This window comes from Pipra filicauda, unplaced genomic scaffold, assembly GCF_003945595.2.
Source record: "Pipra filicauda isolate LSUMZ 115617 unplaced genomic scaffold, ASM394559v2 scaffold653_size182594_pilon, whole genome shotgun sequence".
Lineage (NCBI taxonomy): Eukaryota > Metazoa > Chordata > Aves > Passeriformes > Pipridae > Pipra > Pipra filicauda.
Window position 1 is genome coordinate 162,789 of NW_024104813.1, and position 19,797 is coordinate 182,585.

The 19,797-nt window shown below is 41.2% G+C and overlaps 1 protein-coding gene across 1 annotated transcript in view; it reads left to right on the forward strand.

The window, feature by feature from the left end:
• FAM171B (family with sequence similarity 171 member B) overlaps positions 1–6,170 on the forward strand; it is a 34,579-nt gene extending 28,409 nt beyond the window's left edge. Inside the window, exon 8 of the mRNA XM_027721057.2 lies at positions 24–6,170. Coding sequence (XP_027576858.2) covers positions 24–1,359 — 1,336 coding nt within the window. The 3' untranslated portion in view covers positions 1,360–6,170. The remainder of the gene's footprint in view (positions 1–23) is intronic.
• Positions 6,171–19,797: the final 13,627 nt, after the last annotated feature.

Here is a 19,797-nt window from a genome sequence, read left to right on the forward strand (position 1 = left end):
CACTTTGCATCTCTTTTCCATAGGGATAAATGTCATCGGACACAAAAGAAGGAGAAAAACACGACTAAGCTGGAGGTCATCAAAAGAGACCAGACAACATCAACAACTCACATAAATCACATCAACGCTGTCAAAGGCTCTTTAAAGTTGGAGGATAACTCCCAACTGTACACACCGAAGATTTCCTCGTACAGCCCTCCGAGAAGGGTGTCCACAGACACAGAAGATGGAAAATCACGGGACAACTTTAAAATCTACACCGAGGATGCTTCTTACCAGTCATCCTGTCAGACTGGCCCGTCCAGAAGTTCAGCCCATTCACTGGAGCCTAGTGCTGGAGTGAGGCATTTACAGCAGCCAAAGCTCAGTAACAGTGCTATTTCCCAGGCTCCCCGGGACATTCCAGACCCAAACAGGTACCTTTCAGTGAAAGAGGAGATGTATGGGCTTTCCCATATCCCTGAACATCTCATGCATATTTACAATCAACCTATTGCTATTCTTCAGCCCTCTGACCTTTTCCACTCCCCGGAACAACTACATCCTGCTAAATCAGCCACTTTGCCAAGGAAAGGGCAGCTGGTGTATGGCCCCATGATGGAGCCCATGGACCGGGACAGTTACATGCAGACACTGCCGAAAATGCCAGGGCATTCCCACCCCCAGCCTGCTGCCTGCAGGGATGAGAGCAGTGCCCTGGATGGGGAAGAGGGCCTGCCTTCCCAAACCTCCAACTGGGGCCGCTACACCAACAGCTTGCTGGAGTCTGTCTCTGTTCCCGGGACGTTGAATGAAGCAGTTGTAATGACTCCGTTTTCATCTGAACTCCAAGGAATTTCAGAACAAACGTTGCTGGAACTCTCCAAAGGAAAACCATCTCCACACCCTCGAGCGTGGTTTGTGTCCTTGGACGGGAAACCAATAGCTCAAGTGAGGCATTCTTTCATAGATCTGAAAAAAGGCAGAAAAACAGAGAGTAATGATACCAGTCTGGACTCTGGTGTGGACATGAATGAGCATCATCCTAGCAGGAAACTGGAGAGAGAGAAAACTTTCATTAAAAGTATGCCACATTCTAAGATTCTTTACTTGGAAGATCTGGATCTGAGTAGCAGTGAAAGCGGGACCACTGTTTGCACTCCAGAGGACCAGGCTGTGAGGCACATTATGGAAGGAGGGAATGGGCCAGTTGTAGAACAGCATGATGAGGAAGGTCTAAGAAAAAAATCTGTATCAGGAAGTCATGAATCTGGTATCCTTTCTGCTAAAAAAAGGGATAGACCACCTCTCACAAAAAGAGATAGCAAAACCAATATCTGGAAGAAAAGAGAGGAGAGGCCGCTTATTCCTATAAATTAAAACACAATGTGCTTTGTGGTGTTGCTCTCCCTGCTAGTCGTTGACCTCTTGGCTGCTTCTGTAATTCTGCAGTGTTGGGTTTACAAGGAAAATGTTGCTTTCTAGTATCAAGAAAAGTTTCATTTTTGTAACGTACAGATTGAGGTACGAAACTTCAAGTGGGCAATTGATATTCAACGTGAATTGAAAACAGGGAAATGCTACCACTAAAATTTTGCATTTCCTAATTTTACTGGCAGTGTGGAGAAGGCCCACATTTTAATTAGCCCGTCATTCTTGGATACACCCCTGGGAATGCGCAGCGAGAAATGTAGGCACATGCTTTAATTTTTTTGTACTTGTTGCTAATGCATTGGTAGCCTAGTTAAAGCCATTCCTCAGCCTTGTTCCTAATCTATGTGACCATCTGTACAGTATTTTATATGTGAACTTTTCTAGGGATCTGTTACTACTTCTTTGTATGACGTAAAACGTTCCATCCGTCGGTCCCACGACACCAGCAGAGGAGCTCTGCTGGATTTCTCAGCGGAGCTCTGTGGCATTCCTGCCCTCCCTGTGTGCCCATCCATGTGCAAATTGCACGCAGCAGTGGCAGAAGGGGGCAGTGCACGAGGTCTGTGGCCGCTGCAGTTCCCGGTCCTCGCTGTCTGAGGTGTTTCCCATCTGCTTTGTTATGAACCCTGGAGGTCGAAGACTGAGATCTGCTGGGAGGTGTCCACGTCCGGCAGGAAAGGACTGGTTCTGGTAGCATTTGGAGCTGCAGTTGCTGCTGAGCCCAGTGTCTTGTTTTGGCTTCTTTTCCAGTTCAAATCTGCATGCTGTTGGGCCAGCTGTGCCCCACAATCTTGAATCCCTGCTTATTTATAAGAGAAAGGTTGGTCCATGATGAAAAAGTGTGCGAGTTTAGACAAACCAACACCTTTGAAATAGTTTCTTTATCAGGAAAGTTTGGCAGCATTGCTTTTTATTTTATGTTCAGAATGATGGAAGATCACTGGAGGTTTATGTGCCTACATTTTTGCCAGCCTGAGCTGCTTTTGTCTAGGTTTGCAGAGGAGTTAAACAGTCTTTAAAAGTTGGGGGGGAGGGTTATGAGCATGAGAGCAGATGGCAAAATTTGGTCTATAATGCAATATAAATACTACTTATGACTCATCTTAGAGTTAAATTTACCAAAAGTCATGAATGCATGAATTGTAACAAAGATATGTATAGAGGAAGGAAAGGCCATCAGAATATTCTTTATTTTTAATGTTCATCTTGTCAAAGTGATCATTTCAGCTTTGGCTAACAGAAAAGTAGATGTATCTCTTAATGTGCTTCATGTAGTATACAGAATGTATTTCTGTGGCTTTGAAGCTGTTTCCCTGATGAAATAAGTTCCAGCATTTTGGCTTTGGCAGTTTGATTATAAATCATCCTAAAGAAAGCTTTATGAATATTTCCCTTATAGCTTGGTTAAAGTTCTGTACCAAGACCCAAACATAGAATGCCTTTATGTGAATTGTGGGGTGAGATGTGCTGGGTTGTCTGCCCTGTAGTACACTCAAGAGTTAGGGAGTATCCTATGCAGCTGGGCTTCTGGGAATATTTACTCAGGAAATGTTAATGTGAAATATGTCTGTTATGTTGGGATTGTCAAGTGTGTAATTAAATTGGCCTAAAGAATCTGATTTAATTATACAGTTCATCTACTTCAGAGGTGAAGATGGCTTGTCATATCAGCATGCCTTTGGTTCTCTTTTTAGGTAACTGGAATTCAATTGTCCTATACAAAATACATTTTCACAATACTTTTTTTTTTAATATGCAGTTTCATTGGACTTTGTGTATGACTCTCTAGCCCCAGATATTGATATTTTCATCCCTTGCTTTGTTATATACATTAGTAGAAATCAATTTATATATGCACATTTCTTCTGAAAGCTGCTGTGACTTTTGAGGTTCAATATTGCCCTGTTTGCATCGTTTCTGGTGGCTCCCTTTTCAAAAAGAGACTATTATATATTCTGTTGCACATAACAGAAAATCCTTGACAAGCTAATAGTTTTGAGGAGTTAATATTAAATTACTGTGTCTCTACTTGAAATTTCAGATTTTTTTTAATGCATTTTTTCATTGTATATACCAAAAAGACTGAATTTCTCAAACTCACTTGTATCATTAAAACATATGGACTACTGTAAATGGCTTTATTTGTGAGTTCAAAGGAAGGAAGTTTGGCACTCCATTGTTCTTGTTCTGCACCAGGATATCTGGTCATCAAAGAAAAAAGATTGGAAATCCAACTCTAAAATTCTTACAATTATATTCAGTATTTACAGAATGTGTTGAGTCTTCATGTTCCAGCTGCATGTTGGAATTTATGCACTGGAAGAACCTGTGACTAAAATTCTTTTTGGTTTTAGATCATTTAAAAAAGGAGTTCGACTCCACTGAGCTCTAAAATTTTTAATTCCACAGATAACCAGACAGTATGTGTAACGTGGAAAAGACAGAATATCACAATGAAATTTGTATTCGTGGTCAAACTAGTGATTTTCTGTATATGACTTCAACATACAAATTTATAGGAATCACTGAAATGATTTTTTGAAGAACACAAATGTTTGCAAGAATTACATCTCAGTTCTTCCCAAGGCACTTCTCTGAGCTGTCAGCTCTTGCACATCCAGGTAGATACAGTTTTAAGTGCAAGGTGTCAGGTAAACACAGAACACTCAGGACCAAATTCGGTCATATATTTAAGGTGAAAAGCAGTTTTAATAAACTTCAGGAAAGTTTCCCCACCATGGTTATGATACATGATGTTGAGGGGGTTCTTGGAGAAGGATATATGGCTTCCAGATCTTACCTGTTTTTAATAAGGTGATTAGTGGAGTTATAGCCAAGACTCGTTTTTGTTAATTAACTCATGTGGCTTAGGGCCAGTACTTTGATGTAAGTTAAATCAGGCTGAACAGTGTGCAGCTGTATGCACTGTAATCTGGATATGGGACTTAGAATAAGCTAACTGCCAGTATTTTTCAGATTGTTAGCAAATGCTAGATATTAGAGAATAAAAAAAAAAAAAGGTGGGGGAATCACTTAAAGGAGGGACATTATTAACCAACACAGAGCTAGAGGTGACACGCCAAAAATAATTCAGGATGGAGGAGTGTTTAGTTGTCTGCTTTGTTTTATGCAGTAATTTGTACCAAAGAGGATGAAATGAAGGGGCACCAGTCTGAACTCTTCTGGTTGGTTCAAAAGTGGCACAGGTTCACCACACTGCTGCTCTAACACTGTGCAGATGAAAAGGCAGTACACTACATCCAGTGCTGCATATTAAATAAAATCTGAAGATTAATTAGCCTGCTGAAGTGCCTTTCTCTTTCATCAGACTTATTTTATCAGTGGGACACCTGACTATCTGAAAAGCACATTTTGCTTTTTTTTTTTTTTTCTGTTAGCCAAAAAAAGCCTCGATTCATACAGTTATGTAGCTTTTATAATATTTTAAAAGACAGATCTAGTGGTTTTTTTTAATGTTGGAATACTGACTCCTGCATGTTGATGATGATGGTAATTGTTGTAAGCCCTAGTTTTTGTATCTTCTGTTTGAAAAGAAATTAAAAAAAATATATCTTTAGCAATCTGAACAGTAGTATCTTTTAAAAAATGCACAGATGGGATTTGATTCAACTTCATATGTCAAGAGTGAGTGTTTTGAAGGCACTGGACTTACAGATATCAAACTGACTGGGATTTTAACTTCAAAAATGAAATTAATATATGTTTATATATAAAAACTAATATAAAAATCCTTTTTTTTCAGCTGCTAACCTCCTTGCCAGTAGCAGCACAGACTTTATGGAGATGGGTATTTAAGTCTTATTTTCTAGAATCAATTTTTATCTCAATTTGGGGCCTAATCTGCATTGTTTATATAACCTAAGCTTCTGGTTTTTAAGTATTTTTTTTTAAATTCAGTAGAATTATGCAAAACACAGTACTATGCCTACAGAGTTAAAATGAGCATTCTTTTGTAGTAGTTGGCACTAATTGGTGCCAAGTTCTAACAGTAGGCAGCTACATTTGTGTTAAAGAATTTATATGAAGGGGGGGGTTAATGATTTGAATCTGAGCTTCATATTCTTTTAAAAGCAGCATTCATTGTGTTCTGATTACAAAACAAAAAAAAAAACTTCAGGTTTTTTTTTTTAAGACTGGCAGGGGAAAACTGTGTCATTATTTTTCTCGTTAGCACTCTAAGCTTGAAAACTGTTTTACCAAATGCATTTTTTTTCTGTCGGTTTAAGACTTGCTGAACATTCCTATAATTCCTTCTCCCCAAAATGTCCTGGTACTTTATTTCCCAGTTAACTGATTTAATTCCTTTGAAGCACTTGTTGCACTTCAGCCCATGTTAGAACAGTAATATTTTTACATGTTATTGTGTAGAAAGGCAGTTTTTAGTGCTCATTAGAGCATGGAGTTCATACAAAGCCTGGCTCTGGATGGTGCAAGGCAGGGGAACTGATGGCACTGACTGTGCTCCCCACCTTGCATTTTGGAGCCTTATCTTCAACAAACACTTCATTACCTTGGCAATCATTTTCAAAAACCCCCTGGTATAGATATTGTTTATGTAAAGCATTCCTGATATTCGGCATCCTGGTTTGCAGTATTTCTACCTTTTTATATTTTGTCAGAGGTGTCTTTTCATCTCTGTATTTAAATTCAGTATCAGTGTATCTGTTGCTGAAAATGTAACTAAGATTTGTAAAATGTTATACCTTATGCAATATAATAAAAATTTTGAAAAGTTCTCTGTGCCATAACTTTGATTTGAGTATCTTTGAAGTCATACGTTGTTTAGGAACATACACCTCTCAACATTTTTTTTTTTTTAAATATCAATTAAAAAAATGTGTATTCCTCTCATCACCATAATTGCAATGACAAAAGAGTGTTATCCTTAAGGGTACCACTTCTAATGCAGTCACATTCTCTGTTCCATTTCTTGTGAAGAAAGACTTCTGTATCCACCATTAAATCTGATTCTTGAGTCCTGATTAGTGCAGCTACGATCATTCCTCATGTAAATTGATTTTGTTGCAATTGGAAAGGGGTACACAGAGAAGAATATTACTTCAAGTTTTGTTCTTATGTCTAATCTCTATCTTCTCCGTTCTTTTATTTAGAGACTTTCTGTCACTTAGAGACTCTAAGAACAAGTAAAAGATTATTTCTGTATGTCTGCACAGTCAGAGGCATCAGTTCCAGCTACAAATAAGATCAAAGCCCCTAAATCCAGGGTGAAGAACACGACAGTATTATGATATGGAAAAGGTTAAGCTAAACTTCAGCATGTAATATCCTATTCTTAATTGCATCTAACACGGATTTTTCTCAAGCTTTTTTCTTTTCTGTGCTTCACAAAAGCCACATTGGAGTGTTTACACCATCATTCAGAAACCCTGCAAGACTGCAGACAAGCACATTGCAAAGGTTTCCCTGCCTCAGGGGGCATTTGCATGGTTTTTTTAACCATTGCAAACCCGTTAGGTACTTTAAAATAAGAGTTCCTAAACTACATGAGGAGAATTAGTTCCCAGGTACATTTAGTTTTAACTACGTTCAGGTGAATTGTTGCTTTATTAGTATTCTTGATTGCTGTCTGCTCTTATTCAAACTCCTTTTATTGCCCTTTCTGTTGAAGTAAAGAAACTGTTAAAAGAATATTTCATGTTTGTCATAATGGACAGTGTGGAAAAAGGCAGGCATCTTGTTTCTCCTGAAGATACAGTATCTCCAGAATTATTTTCCGAGTTAAAGCTTTTAAATATTCTTCCTTGAGCTGATGATTCTGAAAGTTGTGGAAGACCCCTAGGTTTCTTATTTTTCTTCTGTAACATGCCAAATAATTGAGGTAAATTGAACTCAAGATGGAAACAATGAACACTCTTGTAAATTATGAAAAGAGCAGCTGAGAACAATTCAGTGGATGTGTTTCCTAACTCTTTCTGGTGTGGCAAATACGATTAACCACCTTAAGTGAAATCTCTTATTCAGACTTATGCAAAGCCTGGAGCAAAGAATGGCTACTTGAAGTCTTTAGCTGGGACTTGTCTCATGAACAATGAGATTGTTTCCAGCCTCACACTTGAAATACTGCTATGTCTGGAAATCTAGATACAACATAGCAGAAAAATTAACTTCTAAAACATAACTATACCTGTAACTGATGGGTTATGCCCGTGTCCTTCACAAGCAGAGTCCAAAGAACCTCCAAAATATTCCCAGTTAATGTTGGTTACTGTGGCCCCTTTTTTTTTGCACCACATTGTCAACTGCAAGGGCTTATCTACATAAAGATGTGAGAAAGGTAGGTTAAGGTAGGATATATGTGCACCTGCTGTCTCTATAAGGGTGCCACAGTGCAAGGTATACAGGGAGAGGATGATCAAACTTTCTTATTTTATTGTGCTATTTTTGCTTATCTTTCTGTGGCTACTTAGTTTTTAGCTAAGTAAATTCAGTGTGAGGTCTACATGATTTGCAAATGAGGAATTAAAGTAAATTATTATATAGAACAGAGTAGGAGACAAAAAAGAAAATATGTTTGGTACCTGTCTAAAAACAAAGAAAGGAGGATGGCAAAAGCCAGTGAAAGATTTGTGTCACAGGTGCCAGTCAACACACGTGGTACACCTCAAAGGAAAAACAAAAACAACTGAATAAAGAGCTGAGTTAACAAGCACCTCACACTTCATGATAAAGTAGTACCTGAATTATTGGCAAAGACCAGTCCGAATATTTACTACAGAATTGTTTGGAGATGCACTGCACTAAAAGCAAGTTTAAAACCCCTTTGCTTTATTTACCATGGATATTTGTTTGTTTACAAAGAACATGTTGTCTGCCCTCTGGGTGAGATCAAGTACTCTGTCAAATATTTGCAGGGTGTTTCAGATCAAAAAAGTTGTGAATTGTTTTTTTCTAACTTGCACAGAAACAGTGTTGCATGTGCAAGTTCTTACCTGAAGTGGTGTCCTAGACAGTTATTTATCAAAAATGTTTCTGTATGTGAAGTTTTCAGTAAGGTAAATTTTGTTCACTGAATATACTGAGCAAGTCAGCATTTTATCCCAAAAGGCCTTTATAAATATGTTTAAGTCAGAGTAAAAATGTTTTTGCTTCTAAGTACTGGACATGAACTATGGAGTATTTTCTAGGAAAATATTTCTTCAAAAATTAAACAGCATAGTGCTTTTCTCTTCTTTTTTCTTGTTGTTTTTTTTTTTTCCTTTTTTTCCCCTTTATTTTCTTTTTTCTTTTTTTTTTTAACATGAGAGAGGGAGAGGAAAAACAAGACTATAAAGGAACAACAAGACTATAAAGACTATATGATCTATAAAGAAGGCTTTGCTTCATGAATTTAAAGTTCATAAGCTCTACATGCAAGAGAGGCCAACACTTAAACTCATGATCTGTTGGTAATTGATACTTTTTCTGCAATATGCTAGAATTTATAATGAAAATATCCAATATGTAAAAGCATCAGTGAAAAATGTTGTTCGTTTAACTTTACAATTTAAATGGAGCAGACTTGTAATAATCTTCAGCAGTTTTACAGAGGATGCAAATTGTGTGATTAGATGACAGAAACTGAGTAATCTTACTGTAGTAAATTTAGTTTAAAAACATTTAAATTGGTTTTAAAATTAATTTAAATCAAGGGCTTCGTCTTACTCCTAGTTTATATTCTTCAGTCACCTGGCCCCACTCTTTAAACTGCCAAAATAACTAACCTAGCCAAACCCAGTAATTTTCTGTTGATGTGGTGGGTTCTGATTCAGCCTATTGAATCCAGAGGTAAGGAATGTATCCCAGTGAGGAGAGAATGGGATAACTTGAATTATGTGATGCTGCATGTCCGGGTGGGGGTTCATGGGTCCATTTGGGGTGTGTCAGGGGCTCAGGTGGGAGCTGCGGGGGTTTCTTTTGAAGTGTGAAATGGGTCTTGCCTGACAGTTTTTGACACCAGGGTTGTCTTTGCTCCAACTTAAACACACCTGCTCTTGTATATAAACATCATCATCATGGCTAGGCTTCGCGAACGAAGATTTGGGAAGGCTCTATCCACATTTGTTACAGGCACGCTGGTGGCTTATGAGGCCAATACGTGACAGACATATCCGATTGCAAAAGGCACAGCAGAAAGACTCCTTAGATGGTGTATTCTGCAATGCACGGTTCTTTCTGCGTTGCCTTTTTTCCTCAAGAGTGATCCTGCGTGTGTTCTCAAAGGAGACAGCTGCGTTATAGATGGTGTGTCTCCAGGCCTCCCGATTGGAGGCCAGAGTGGACCAGTTATGGTGATCAATATGGCCAAGGCTGAGATGTTGTTTCAGGGAGTCCTTGTATCTTTTCTTCGGGGCTCCTCTCATGCGGCAGCCAGTGGCAAGTTCACCGTAAAGCAAGATCTTAGGGAGGCAGTGGTCCTTCATCCTTGAGACGTGTCCTGCCCAGCGCAGCTGTGTTCTCAGTAACATGGCCTCAATACTTGTGACAGCTGCTTGCTCTAGAACAGATGTGTTGGTCACATAATCTGACCAGTGGATGTTTAGGATTGTGCGGAGGCAGCGTTGATGGAAGCGTTCTAGGAGACGCAGGTGGTGGTGGTAGATGACCCATGATTTGGATCCATATAAGAGAGTAGACAGCACTATGGCTTTGTAAACACTGATCTTGGTGCTTTTCTTCAAGTGTTTATTACACCATACTCTTTTGTGGAGTTTTTTATATAAACATATATGTTTGATGTACAAACATCTCCAGTCCAGAGAAGGGCAAAGAAGCTGGGGAAGGGTCTGCAGCACGAGGGTGATGAGGAGAGGCTGAGGGAGCTGGGGGGGGCTCAGCCTGGAGAAGAGGAGGCTCAGGGGAGACCTCCTCGCTCTCTACAACTCCCGGCCAGGAGGGTGCAGCCAGGTGGGCACCGGGCTCTGCCCCAGGTAACCAGGGTCTAAAGTTGCGGGGCATCGCTGAGATGTAGCTGAGAGGACATAGTGTAACGGTGCGCCAGGGGAGGTTTAGGTTTGTGATAAATTGAGAAAATAATTCGAGTTGATTAAGAGGAGACAGTGAAGGGTCAATATGACCTGGAGAGAAAAGAAAAACAAGTCGTAAAACTTAATTGGGGCCCTATAAAGAGATAAAACAAGTCACCTCCCTTTTTACCTTGTGTAGGATTTATAGTGAGACAATTTTGTTTAGTTAGATAGATAATAGGACCTTTCTTGAAATTTATAACTTTGTAGCAAGCAAACATCTGCAGAATGTCTGATTTGACAATATATTATGGATGCTAGATAATAGGACCTTTCTTGAAATCTATAACTTTGTAGCAAGCAAATATCTGCAGAGTGTCTGATTTGACAATATATTCTTGTTAAAAGAAAAACATCTGTTGAATGTCTGACTCAACAATGTGTAATGTTTATGCTTATGTATAATGAATATTCATGAAGTAGCTGGAAATAAATGTAGGACAACTATCTTCTTTGGGTGTGACAGGCGTTGGGAGTTGTTGAACCCCTTCCCTGATCACCCAGCGCTGAATTTGCTTTTATCATATAATAAAATTCTGATTGGAAATTGCCCGATTGGGTTTCTATTTCTCACAAACTTGGTGACTTCGCCCGACGTGATACCCTTTGTGTTCTGGGAGATACTTAGCGCCTGAGATAGGAGCGCGCCCGCTGCTTTTCAGCGGCCTATTCACAGGCCTAATATTTCAACAAGGACCAAGGGTAACACATGTATATGATAAAAGCAAGGAATTAAAAAGCTCCTGGAGTGCTGCAGCAAAAAGCCCATAATTCTTGTGCACGAAGACCCGAGTGAGAACAACGGACTGTGAGTATCACTTCGGGGGGCGGATAAAGAGGTCGGAGTGAATGATGAATGAGACGCAGCGTAGCTGCGAAGCGATAGTGGAGTCCTTCTAACCTCGTTTCCGTTTTTCCGCGAGGAATGCGGCAGGTGAAGGGACGAAGCGGTTGAATTGATGAGTGGACCTCTGGGGTCGGTGGGAGTTTTTCAGAAGGGACCACTGAGTCGGTGAAAAATCTTAGAGGGGATCCCAGAGGATCGGTGGAAAGGTAGGAAAACTTTAGAAGGGACCTCGGGAATATGGGGCAGGGAATTAGTAAATTAAGTTGCCCCAGGAAGGAAAGGAGCAGGCAGACATTGCCGGATATACCCTTAGACAGTCCGCTAGGGGTAATGATCTTAAACTGGGAAAAGAGGGAGAGTACTAAAAATAAGGAAAAACCAAAAATGATTCAGTACTGCATGATTGAGTGGACTAAAGAAAAATAAGGAAACGGTACCTATCTGGTTAGTTAGCAGCTGCGGGAAAGTTTTGTGTCCTGGGATAGGGGGCACGGATTCCTGAAAATTTTGACTTGGGCCCTCGGAACAGTCTAGAGAGTCAATTTTCAGGGGAGGCGAACGGGGGTTCGCCAGTTACCCAGGTCAGAGCGGGTCAGCCTAGGGCTGTGTGGTTTGGAGGGGACGCCCTCCGGTGCTCTGACGCTGTGGGAGAGCCAGTGGGGCTCTGGAGTCGGTGTGACTCGGTAAATAGCTGAGAGGTTGCGAAACAGCCTTCTAACCTAAAGGTAGCAAGTTCGAAACCCAGTGTGTGACTGTGGTTTGCTTTTGTTTTGCAAGCATGGGTGGTGTGGATTCAAAATTTAAGATCCCTAAAGAATCCCCCCCGAGTTTGGTTTTAAAAACATTGGAAGACGTTAGCTGGTTCTGAGACATCTTTAAAGAAGGAAGAGCTGTGTAGGCTGTCTCTAAATGCTTGGCCGTTGTTTGGACAAATGAGAGGGGTAGCATGGCCGGAATTTGGTCCGTTTGAACTGAACACAGTGTTTCAATTAATCTCGCTTTTACATGTAGAACAGAGGTGGCGGGAAATTCAATACGCAGAGTTGTTTTTGTTCCTATTAACACGCCCTGGATTAGGGTGGAAGGTAAGAGAAACGAAAGCTCAGAAAGGGCAGAAAAATCGGAAATAGAGTTAGAAAAAGAGGGAAAAAGAAAGATTGAGTCAAAGCTGCTCCTATCCCACAAATCCTATTTAAGAACACCAGAGAGGATGATTTAGATATGTTGATATCACCTGACAGGAGAGAGAGTAGCCCGGGAGTTCCACAAATCGGACTCCCTGCTGCAGCAGCGGTGGGGGGAGTTGGAGCTGCCGGGGTTGGTGGTTGCTCCTCCTGGACCGGCTCTGGCTGAGCAGGAAGGAGCCATTGAAGGACCCCCTGGTGCGGATCTGGCTGCACCGGGAGGGATTAGGCAAATTAAAGCCTCTGGAGAAGTTAGCTCGGGTCCAGCGGGAGTGAGTCCTGTCGGTTTAGTTGGAGTACGCACAGAAGTGCAGGTGAAATCAACTTTTGTTGAAGCCGCTTTCAGCGCGGCAGAGCAGAGGGAGGCTTACGCAGACGCTGCGGGGCTGGCTAGCCCAGAAATAACATCTAGTTTGATTGCAACGGGAGTAACAGCAAGAGAAACTCCCGGCCCCACAGGGGCAATGGCTGCGGGGTCTGCCCTGTCTGTTCCACCGAGCAGGGAAGCAGTCTGTAACTCTGCAGCAGCTGGCAGCTTTGCCGAGGTAGATAAAGTTGCCATAACAACGGCAGAAGTGAGCTCAAAAGTAGAGAAACTAGTAACAGCTAAGGTTGATAGTTGTATCAGTAGCAGTGAAGAGAAGGCGTCGGCCCCAGGGGGGGCGACGGCCCCAAATGTAGAGGTGTTTCTGAGAACGAGTAGCCCAGCACCACTGATGGGTGCTCAGGCAGTTGATTCTGTCGGTGACGCTACTGATATGAGAGCTGTAAGAAAGTGCAAGAGAGTGTAAGAGAGTGCAAGAGAGTGTAAGAAAGTGCAAGAGAGTGTAAGAGAGTGCAAGAGAGACCCCAAAGTTTGCTGCGGGCTGTACTGTTGTAGAGGAAACGACAAGAGAAATAAGTTGGGTCAAAATGTATGAAGCCAGACAAAAAGCAGATGAGTCGCCCACAGACTTTTTGAGCAGATTGAAAGATGCTGTTAGAGAATATATTGATATTGATTTAGAATCAGACTTGGGAAAGAAACAGCTGGTATACCTGTTTGTGGGGCAGTCCACAAACGATATAGAGAAGAAATTATTAGAGATAGCTTGGGCAGTATATCAGAACAGAAAGCAGAAAGTTAGTACGGTGGGCGGTGAGGCGATTATAAGAACAGCCGTTACTGCGGCAACAGAACTCCCGGCTCAGAGAGCAGGGGAGGCTTCGGGAATGGCCGTTACCATGGCGACAGAACTGGTTGGCGCCGTGAAGAAAAAAGTGTTACCTGTGTGTGATACAGTGAGAATGCGTGTGACAGGAAAAGATCTGGGGACAGAGAGAGCGAAATTAGAGCAGAAAGCAATCCCGAAGTTTAAAACTGTGGCGAGCACAATAAAGCGAAGACAGGAAAAACTAGTCCTAGTTGTTGCTCTGACTAGTGAAGAAGTTTTAGTTCCTGCTATTGTGGTCCAGGCAGAGACAGCAGATGCGAGTGCCGGGACAGCGTTAACCACGCGCACAGAAAGGATAAATCCAACTGTGGGACAGGCAAAATCTAAGTTTAGTACAGGAGCTGCTGCTACCTTCGCAGACAGAGCGGGGGCCATAGCAGGGGCAAAGGCAAATTATTTCCTGGCTGTGGCCAACACGAGCGGAGCAACTCATAACACCTTAGCGGCTGCGAGCAAGAGATCGACTGGGGTGCAGAGGCTGCAAGAGAACAAAAGAGCGGTGTTAGTAGCTAGAGTCCCAGTCCAGTCTAACTCGGGACCCTCCCCTCCCCCATCAGACCGAACGGGGAGGGAAGACAAAAGCAGTGTAAATTCCCGGCGAACACAAAAACTAAAACCCGCCGGTGCAATATATATATCATAAGGTAATAAGGTGATGCTTTGAAAACTGTGAGAACTGTCTAAGGGAAAAGAAACTATTTACTAACCCTTGCATCCCCTGTCTTTTAAAACTGCCGCAGGCTCATAACCTGTGAAAGAATATTTCCTACCCTAACTCGGAAAGGGGTTTTGTCTTGAATGTAAACTAACAATGTGTCAGAAGTTAAATGTTCACAGGCAGTTTGTTCCAGCAAACAACCCTGGAAGCTGTACCACTAAAATTCAAACTGAGAAGCCAAGAGAACAACTTTTATGCAGGAGTAGACACATGTCTCAACTGCAAATGCAAACACGCGACCAGAGTGAAGGGACTTGTTGCTCCATCACCTCTGAAAGAGTGGACGGTGTCGTCAACGCCTGGGGACGTTTAAGTGGACTTAAACTCCAAAAAGGACCTTTATGAATCCATCACCTGAATGGAGAAAACATATCGAAGGCTGGAATGAGTTATCCCCAGAACAAAGAGACTTAAAGACCCGAGACGTATTTCCTGAAAGTTTCTGTATAAAACCTAGCCTGAGATCTTGGTTTCAATTAGTCCCAGGACAAATTCTTAGGAGACAGCGTTTTGTTTCTTGGAAAGAAGGAGCCATCCCCTGGCAGAGTGGAGGGGCAGGTGCATATTTTACTAATCGTTTAGTTAACCCAATCCTTGTGTTAGCTTGTGACCTGGAAAAAGAAGATCCCCTAACTCCTGGACCACCACCACCAGATCGTATACGCTGTATAAAACATCCGTGGGCTCAGCATGATGGTTGGGTAGAGTGTCAGTGTAGGCACTGTCACCGTAAATGGTCCTGTGTGGCCTTTAACCGACATATACATTGCCCTGTGTGTCGTGACACACAAGGAGGTCAACCCCAATTGGAGTCAGTACAGATAAATAAGCTGTTCTGTGGGTGAGAATTGTTATTACCAGTGAATTAGGAAATATTTGAAACTGACTGGTATGCAGCATTAAGATACAGTGCAGAGAAATTCTCGGAAGAAACAGCCCAAATTGACTGCCCGTTGGATGACTTTAACTTTATAGACCCCATGTAAAGAATGTCACAATGGCTAACGATTTATATATTGACTAATTAGTGGGAACAATAATTTTGTTGACAGAATCCGTTGTTGTGAGATGAAGTGAACCTTTACCTGGAAACGGAAAACTGGACCTTAATTAAATTAGAAAATCTAAAAGGGGCAAGACCAGGTTAACCTCTGAACCTGCCACTGACAGCCAGCCACGGGATGCAACCCCGTTTGGGCATAGGCCGTGGAGGCTTAAGTTATGCTGGACCCTTTTGGATACTCTGCTGCCTTTGGGCTCATGCCCTGTCTGATGAGTGTGCAAAATGCTACCAAATTACACGATATAATTCAAAGCTTAAGCTACCACTCATTTGTCAACAAAGTCTGCTATAACTCTAGAGAAATGAATACTTGCAACACGGATTCTCGGCAAATATGGGTGGCAAAAAATTTAGGAAAAGGGGGAACCAGGCTGAGACTTAGCTGTCCTAAGGGAGAGGAATGGATTTGTTTCACTCAAGAAGGCCATTGGGACATTTCTGACGGTGGTGGAATGCAGGACATGAAAAGGGAGGAAATAATAAAACAGAGGGTGCAAACTACATTGAAAGAAACCACACAAAGAAAGCCTTCCAACATAGGTGACTTGTACCAGAAATTGAAAGACAAACTAGGAGAGGATTGGCAACTCCCGGGTTATGGAACTAATCTATATATTGACCTAATGGAACATATTGTTCAAACCCTGAATTTACCTAAGTGCTGGATTTGTAGTGGACCTTTGATGACAGAAGAGTGGCCCTGGAAAGGTACTGGTCTCACCCCATGGGAAATTTTAAAATGGAATCACTCCCAGAGAGCATCAGAATCTAGGCCCCAAGGTTGGATTCTAATTTCTGATGTAATTGGGCAAGAATGCATTGAACGAAGAGGTAGGGAAACATATAAAACTAAAGTAGGAGAGTCCCCATGCCTATCAGTAAAAATAATAAATACCACAGGAGAATACTGGTGGCCAAAGAAACCGTTAGGATATTGGACTAACAATATGACTGCAGATTGTACTTGGCATGATGAAGCTCAAAGCTGGTGGTGTAATGACACAGATGTGAAAAACCCTTTTGAGAGCATAGAAGAATTAAAAATATATTGAGACCAAGCAAGTAGTACTGATTTAGAATGGGCAGCTCCAGAAAGATTATTTTGGATATGTGGAAAGCGAGCATATACACAGCTCCCTAAAGACTGGAGAGGAGTCTGTACACTAGGTATAATCCAACCAGGGTTCTTTTTGCTGCCCCCTGAAAAAGGTATGAGTTTAGGTGTACCTTTGTATGATGATTATGGAACCATACGCCGAGAAAAAAGGGAAGACATTGGGGGAACGCAAAAGTGGTACGATGATGAATGGCCTCCTGAACGGATCATTGCTACTTACGGACCAGCTACTTGGGCCCAAGATGGGTCCTGGGGTTATCGAACCCCCATATACATGCTAAATAGGATTATCCGCCTCCAAGCAGTCATGGAAATAGTAGCCAATAAGACAGTTCAAACTCTGGATCTAATCACAAGTCAGCAATCAAAAACCCGAGCAGCTGTGTACCAGAATAGGCTCGCCTTAGATTATCTGTTAGCCGAGGAAGGGGGGGTGTGTGGTAAATTTAACACTTCGGATTGTTGCTTACAAATTGATGATAATAGACAGGCAGTTATAGATATTGCAAAAGATATCAGAAAACTAACTCATGTACCAGTACAAAAATGGAACTCCATGCTTGACAGCAAATGGTGGGATAACTTGTTAGGAACAGCTTGGTGGAAGAAAGTAGGATTCTTTCTATTATGCGCGTTGGCCAGTATAATATTTTTACCATGTTTAATCCCTTGTTTCATTAGATTGATAGTTTCTGTAGTACAAGGAATGCAAATATCCACAATGCCGATAGATCAAAAGACGGCTCAAAGTGCTAAGATACTGTTGGTCACCAGAACTCCACCTTCTCGGGACGAAGAAAATGTCAAATTAGTATTGTCCAGATTAGAACAAAAAACTCGAATTAATAATTTTATGGAAAGAGGGGAGGGATTGTGATAAATTGAGAAAATAATTCGAGTTGATTAAGAGGAGACAGTGAAGGGTCAATATGACCTGGAGAGAAAAGAAAAACAAGTCGTAAAACTTAATTGGGGCCCTATAAAGAGATAAAACAAGTCACCTCCCTTTTTACCTTGTGTAGGATTTATAGTGAGACAATTTTGTTTAGTTAGATAGATAATAGGACCTTTCTTGAAATTTATAACTTTGTAGCAAGCAAACATCTGCAGAATGTCTGATTTGACAATATATTATGGATGCTAGATAATAGGACCTTTCTTGAAATCTATAACTTTGTAGCAAGCAAATATCTGCAGAGTGTCTGATTTGACAATATATTCTTGTTAAAAGAAAAACATCTGTTGAATGTCTGACTCAACAATGTGTAATGTTTATGCTTATGTATAATGAATATTCATGAAGTAGCTGGAAATAAATGTAGGACAACTATCTTCTTTGGGTGTGACAGGCGTTGGGAGTTGTTGAACCCCTTCCCTGATCACCCAGCGCTGAATTTGCTTTTATCATATAATAAAATTCTGATTGGAAATTGCCCGATTGGGTTTCTATTTCTCACAGGTTGGACATTAGGAAGAATTTCTGCGCAGAAAGGGTGATTAGACGACGGAACGGGCTGCCCGGGGAGGCGGTGCTGTCCCGGTGCCTGGAGGCATTTAAAGGAAGACCGCACGTGGCTCTCAATGCCACGGTCCGGCCGACACGGTGATGTTCGGTCGTAGGCTGGACCCGATGATCCCGGCGGTCTTTTCCAGCCGGGCCGGTTCTCCGATTTGCACACACACCCGCGATTCCCGAGGGGAATGTGCCCCACCCGGCCCGCACGGCCCGGCCGAGCTGTCGGGCAGTCGCCATGGCGACGGCGCGGCCGCCATTGCGCGGAGGCGGCTCCGCCTCAGGGTCTTCAGAGAGCGAAGGGGCCGCCGCTCTGTTCCCCTCCCTCGGCGCTCCTTTTCCGCGTTCGGAACACACGTGTTTTATTTTATTTTTATTTTTCAAAGCAGACCAGCTTTGAGAGCGCTGACCGGCTTTCTGCTCCCCGCGGCAGCCGCCAGAGGGAGCTGTTGCACTCCCCGTAAAAATGCACTGCTTTTCACTTCGTGCTAAACGTTTGAACAGTTCTTCCAACGATTGATGGTTACGAGTCTTTTGGTAACAGAAGAGTAATTTGTTTCGTTTTTACTGGATATATAAAATATACAAAAATAAGTATATTGTTATATATCATAATACGTATATTACGATATATATTATATGTAATATATACCATAATATGTATATCATGATATATATAATATAATATAATATAATAATATTATATATAATATCGTATATAATATCATATAAGATATAATATATGTAATTTAATATTATATTAATATTATATATATTTATATATATAATAAATATATATAAATAAATATTTAAATATATATAGATATATGTATAAATATATATTATATATATATAATATTATAATATATATTTATATTATATATAATGTATTATTATAAATAATATGTAATATATTATTATATGTATTATATAATAATATTATAATATATTATATAATGTAATAATATTATATATAAGATTATATATAATAATACAATATATAATATTAGGGAAATGATATATGATGGGTATAAAATTCGGAAAAAGTTTTCCCTGTGAGGGTGGTGAGGCCCTGGCACAAATTGCCCAGAGAAGCTGTGGCTGCCCCATCCCTGGAAGTGTCCAAGGCCAGACTGGACGGGGCTTGGAGCAACCTGGGCTAGTGGAAGGTGTCCCTGCCCATGGCAGCAGGGTTGGAACAAGATGGTCTTTGAAGTCCCCTTCCAACCCAGGCCATCCCATGATTCCAAGATAAAGTGTTAATGGAAGTTTAAGTCCCATGTATGTTTTTTTAAGGCATAATAAATCCTTTCTGTCCTGTGCTCGGCGTCTCTGAAGTGCCCTCTCATGTCAGAAGTGACTTGAGCCCTGCTGGGATGTGAATGGGGTGGGGGAGTCCTCAAGGTGTAATTTTTAGCTGGGTATCACAGACTTTGTATTAAATCTGCTGGACCAGCTTGCTCATGTCCTTTTCCTTGTCTTTACTCCTGTGTTATCTCTCCTGAATGATGTTTTAGGAAATAAAAAATTATATTTCACTTTTTTCCCCCCACTAGACATGAGATGCCATTCAGTTAAAAGCCTTTCAGAAATTTGTAGTATCTGCTCTGAGGGAAGAGGAATTCTAAGAGTAGTTAAGGCCAAACCATGGTTTTGTGATGTATACAATTCTTAATGCTAGGTT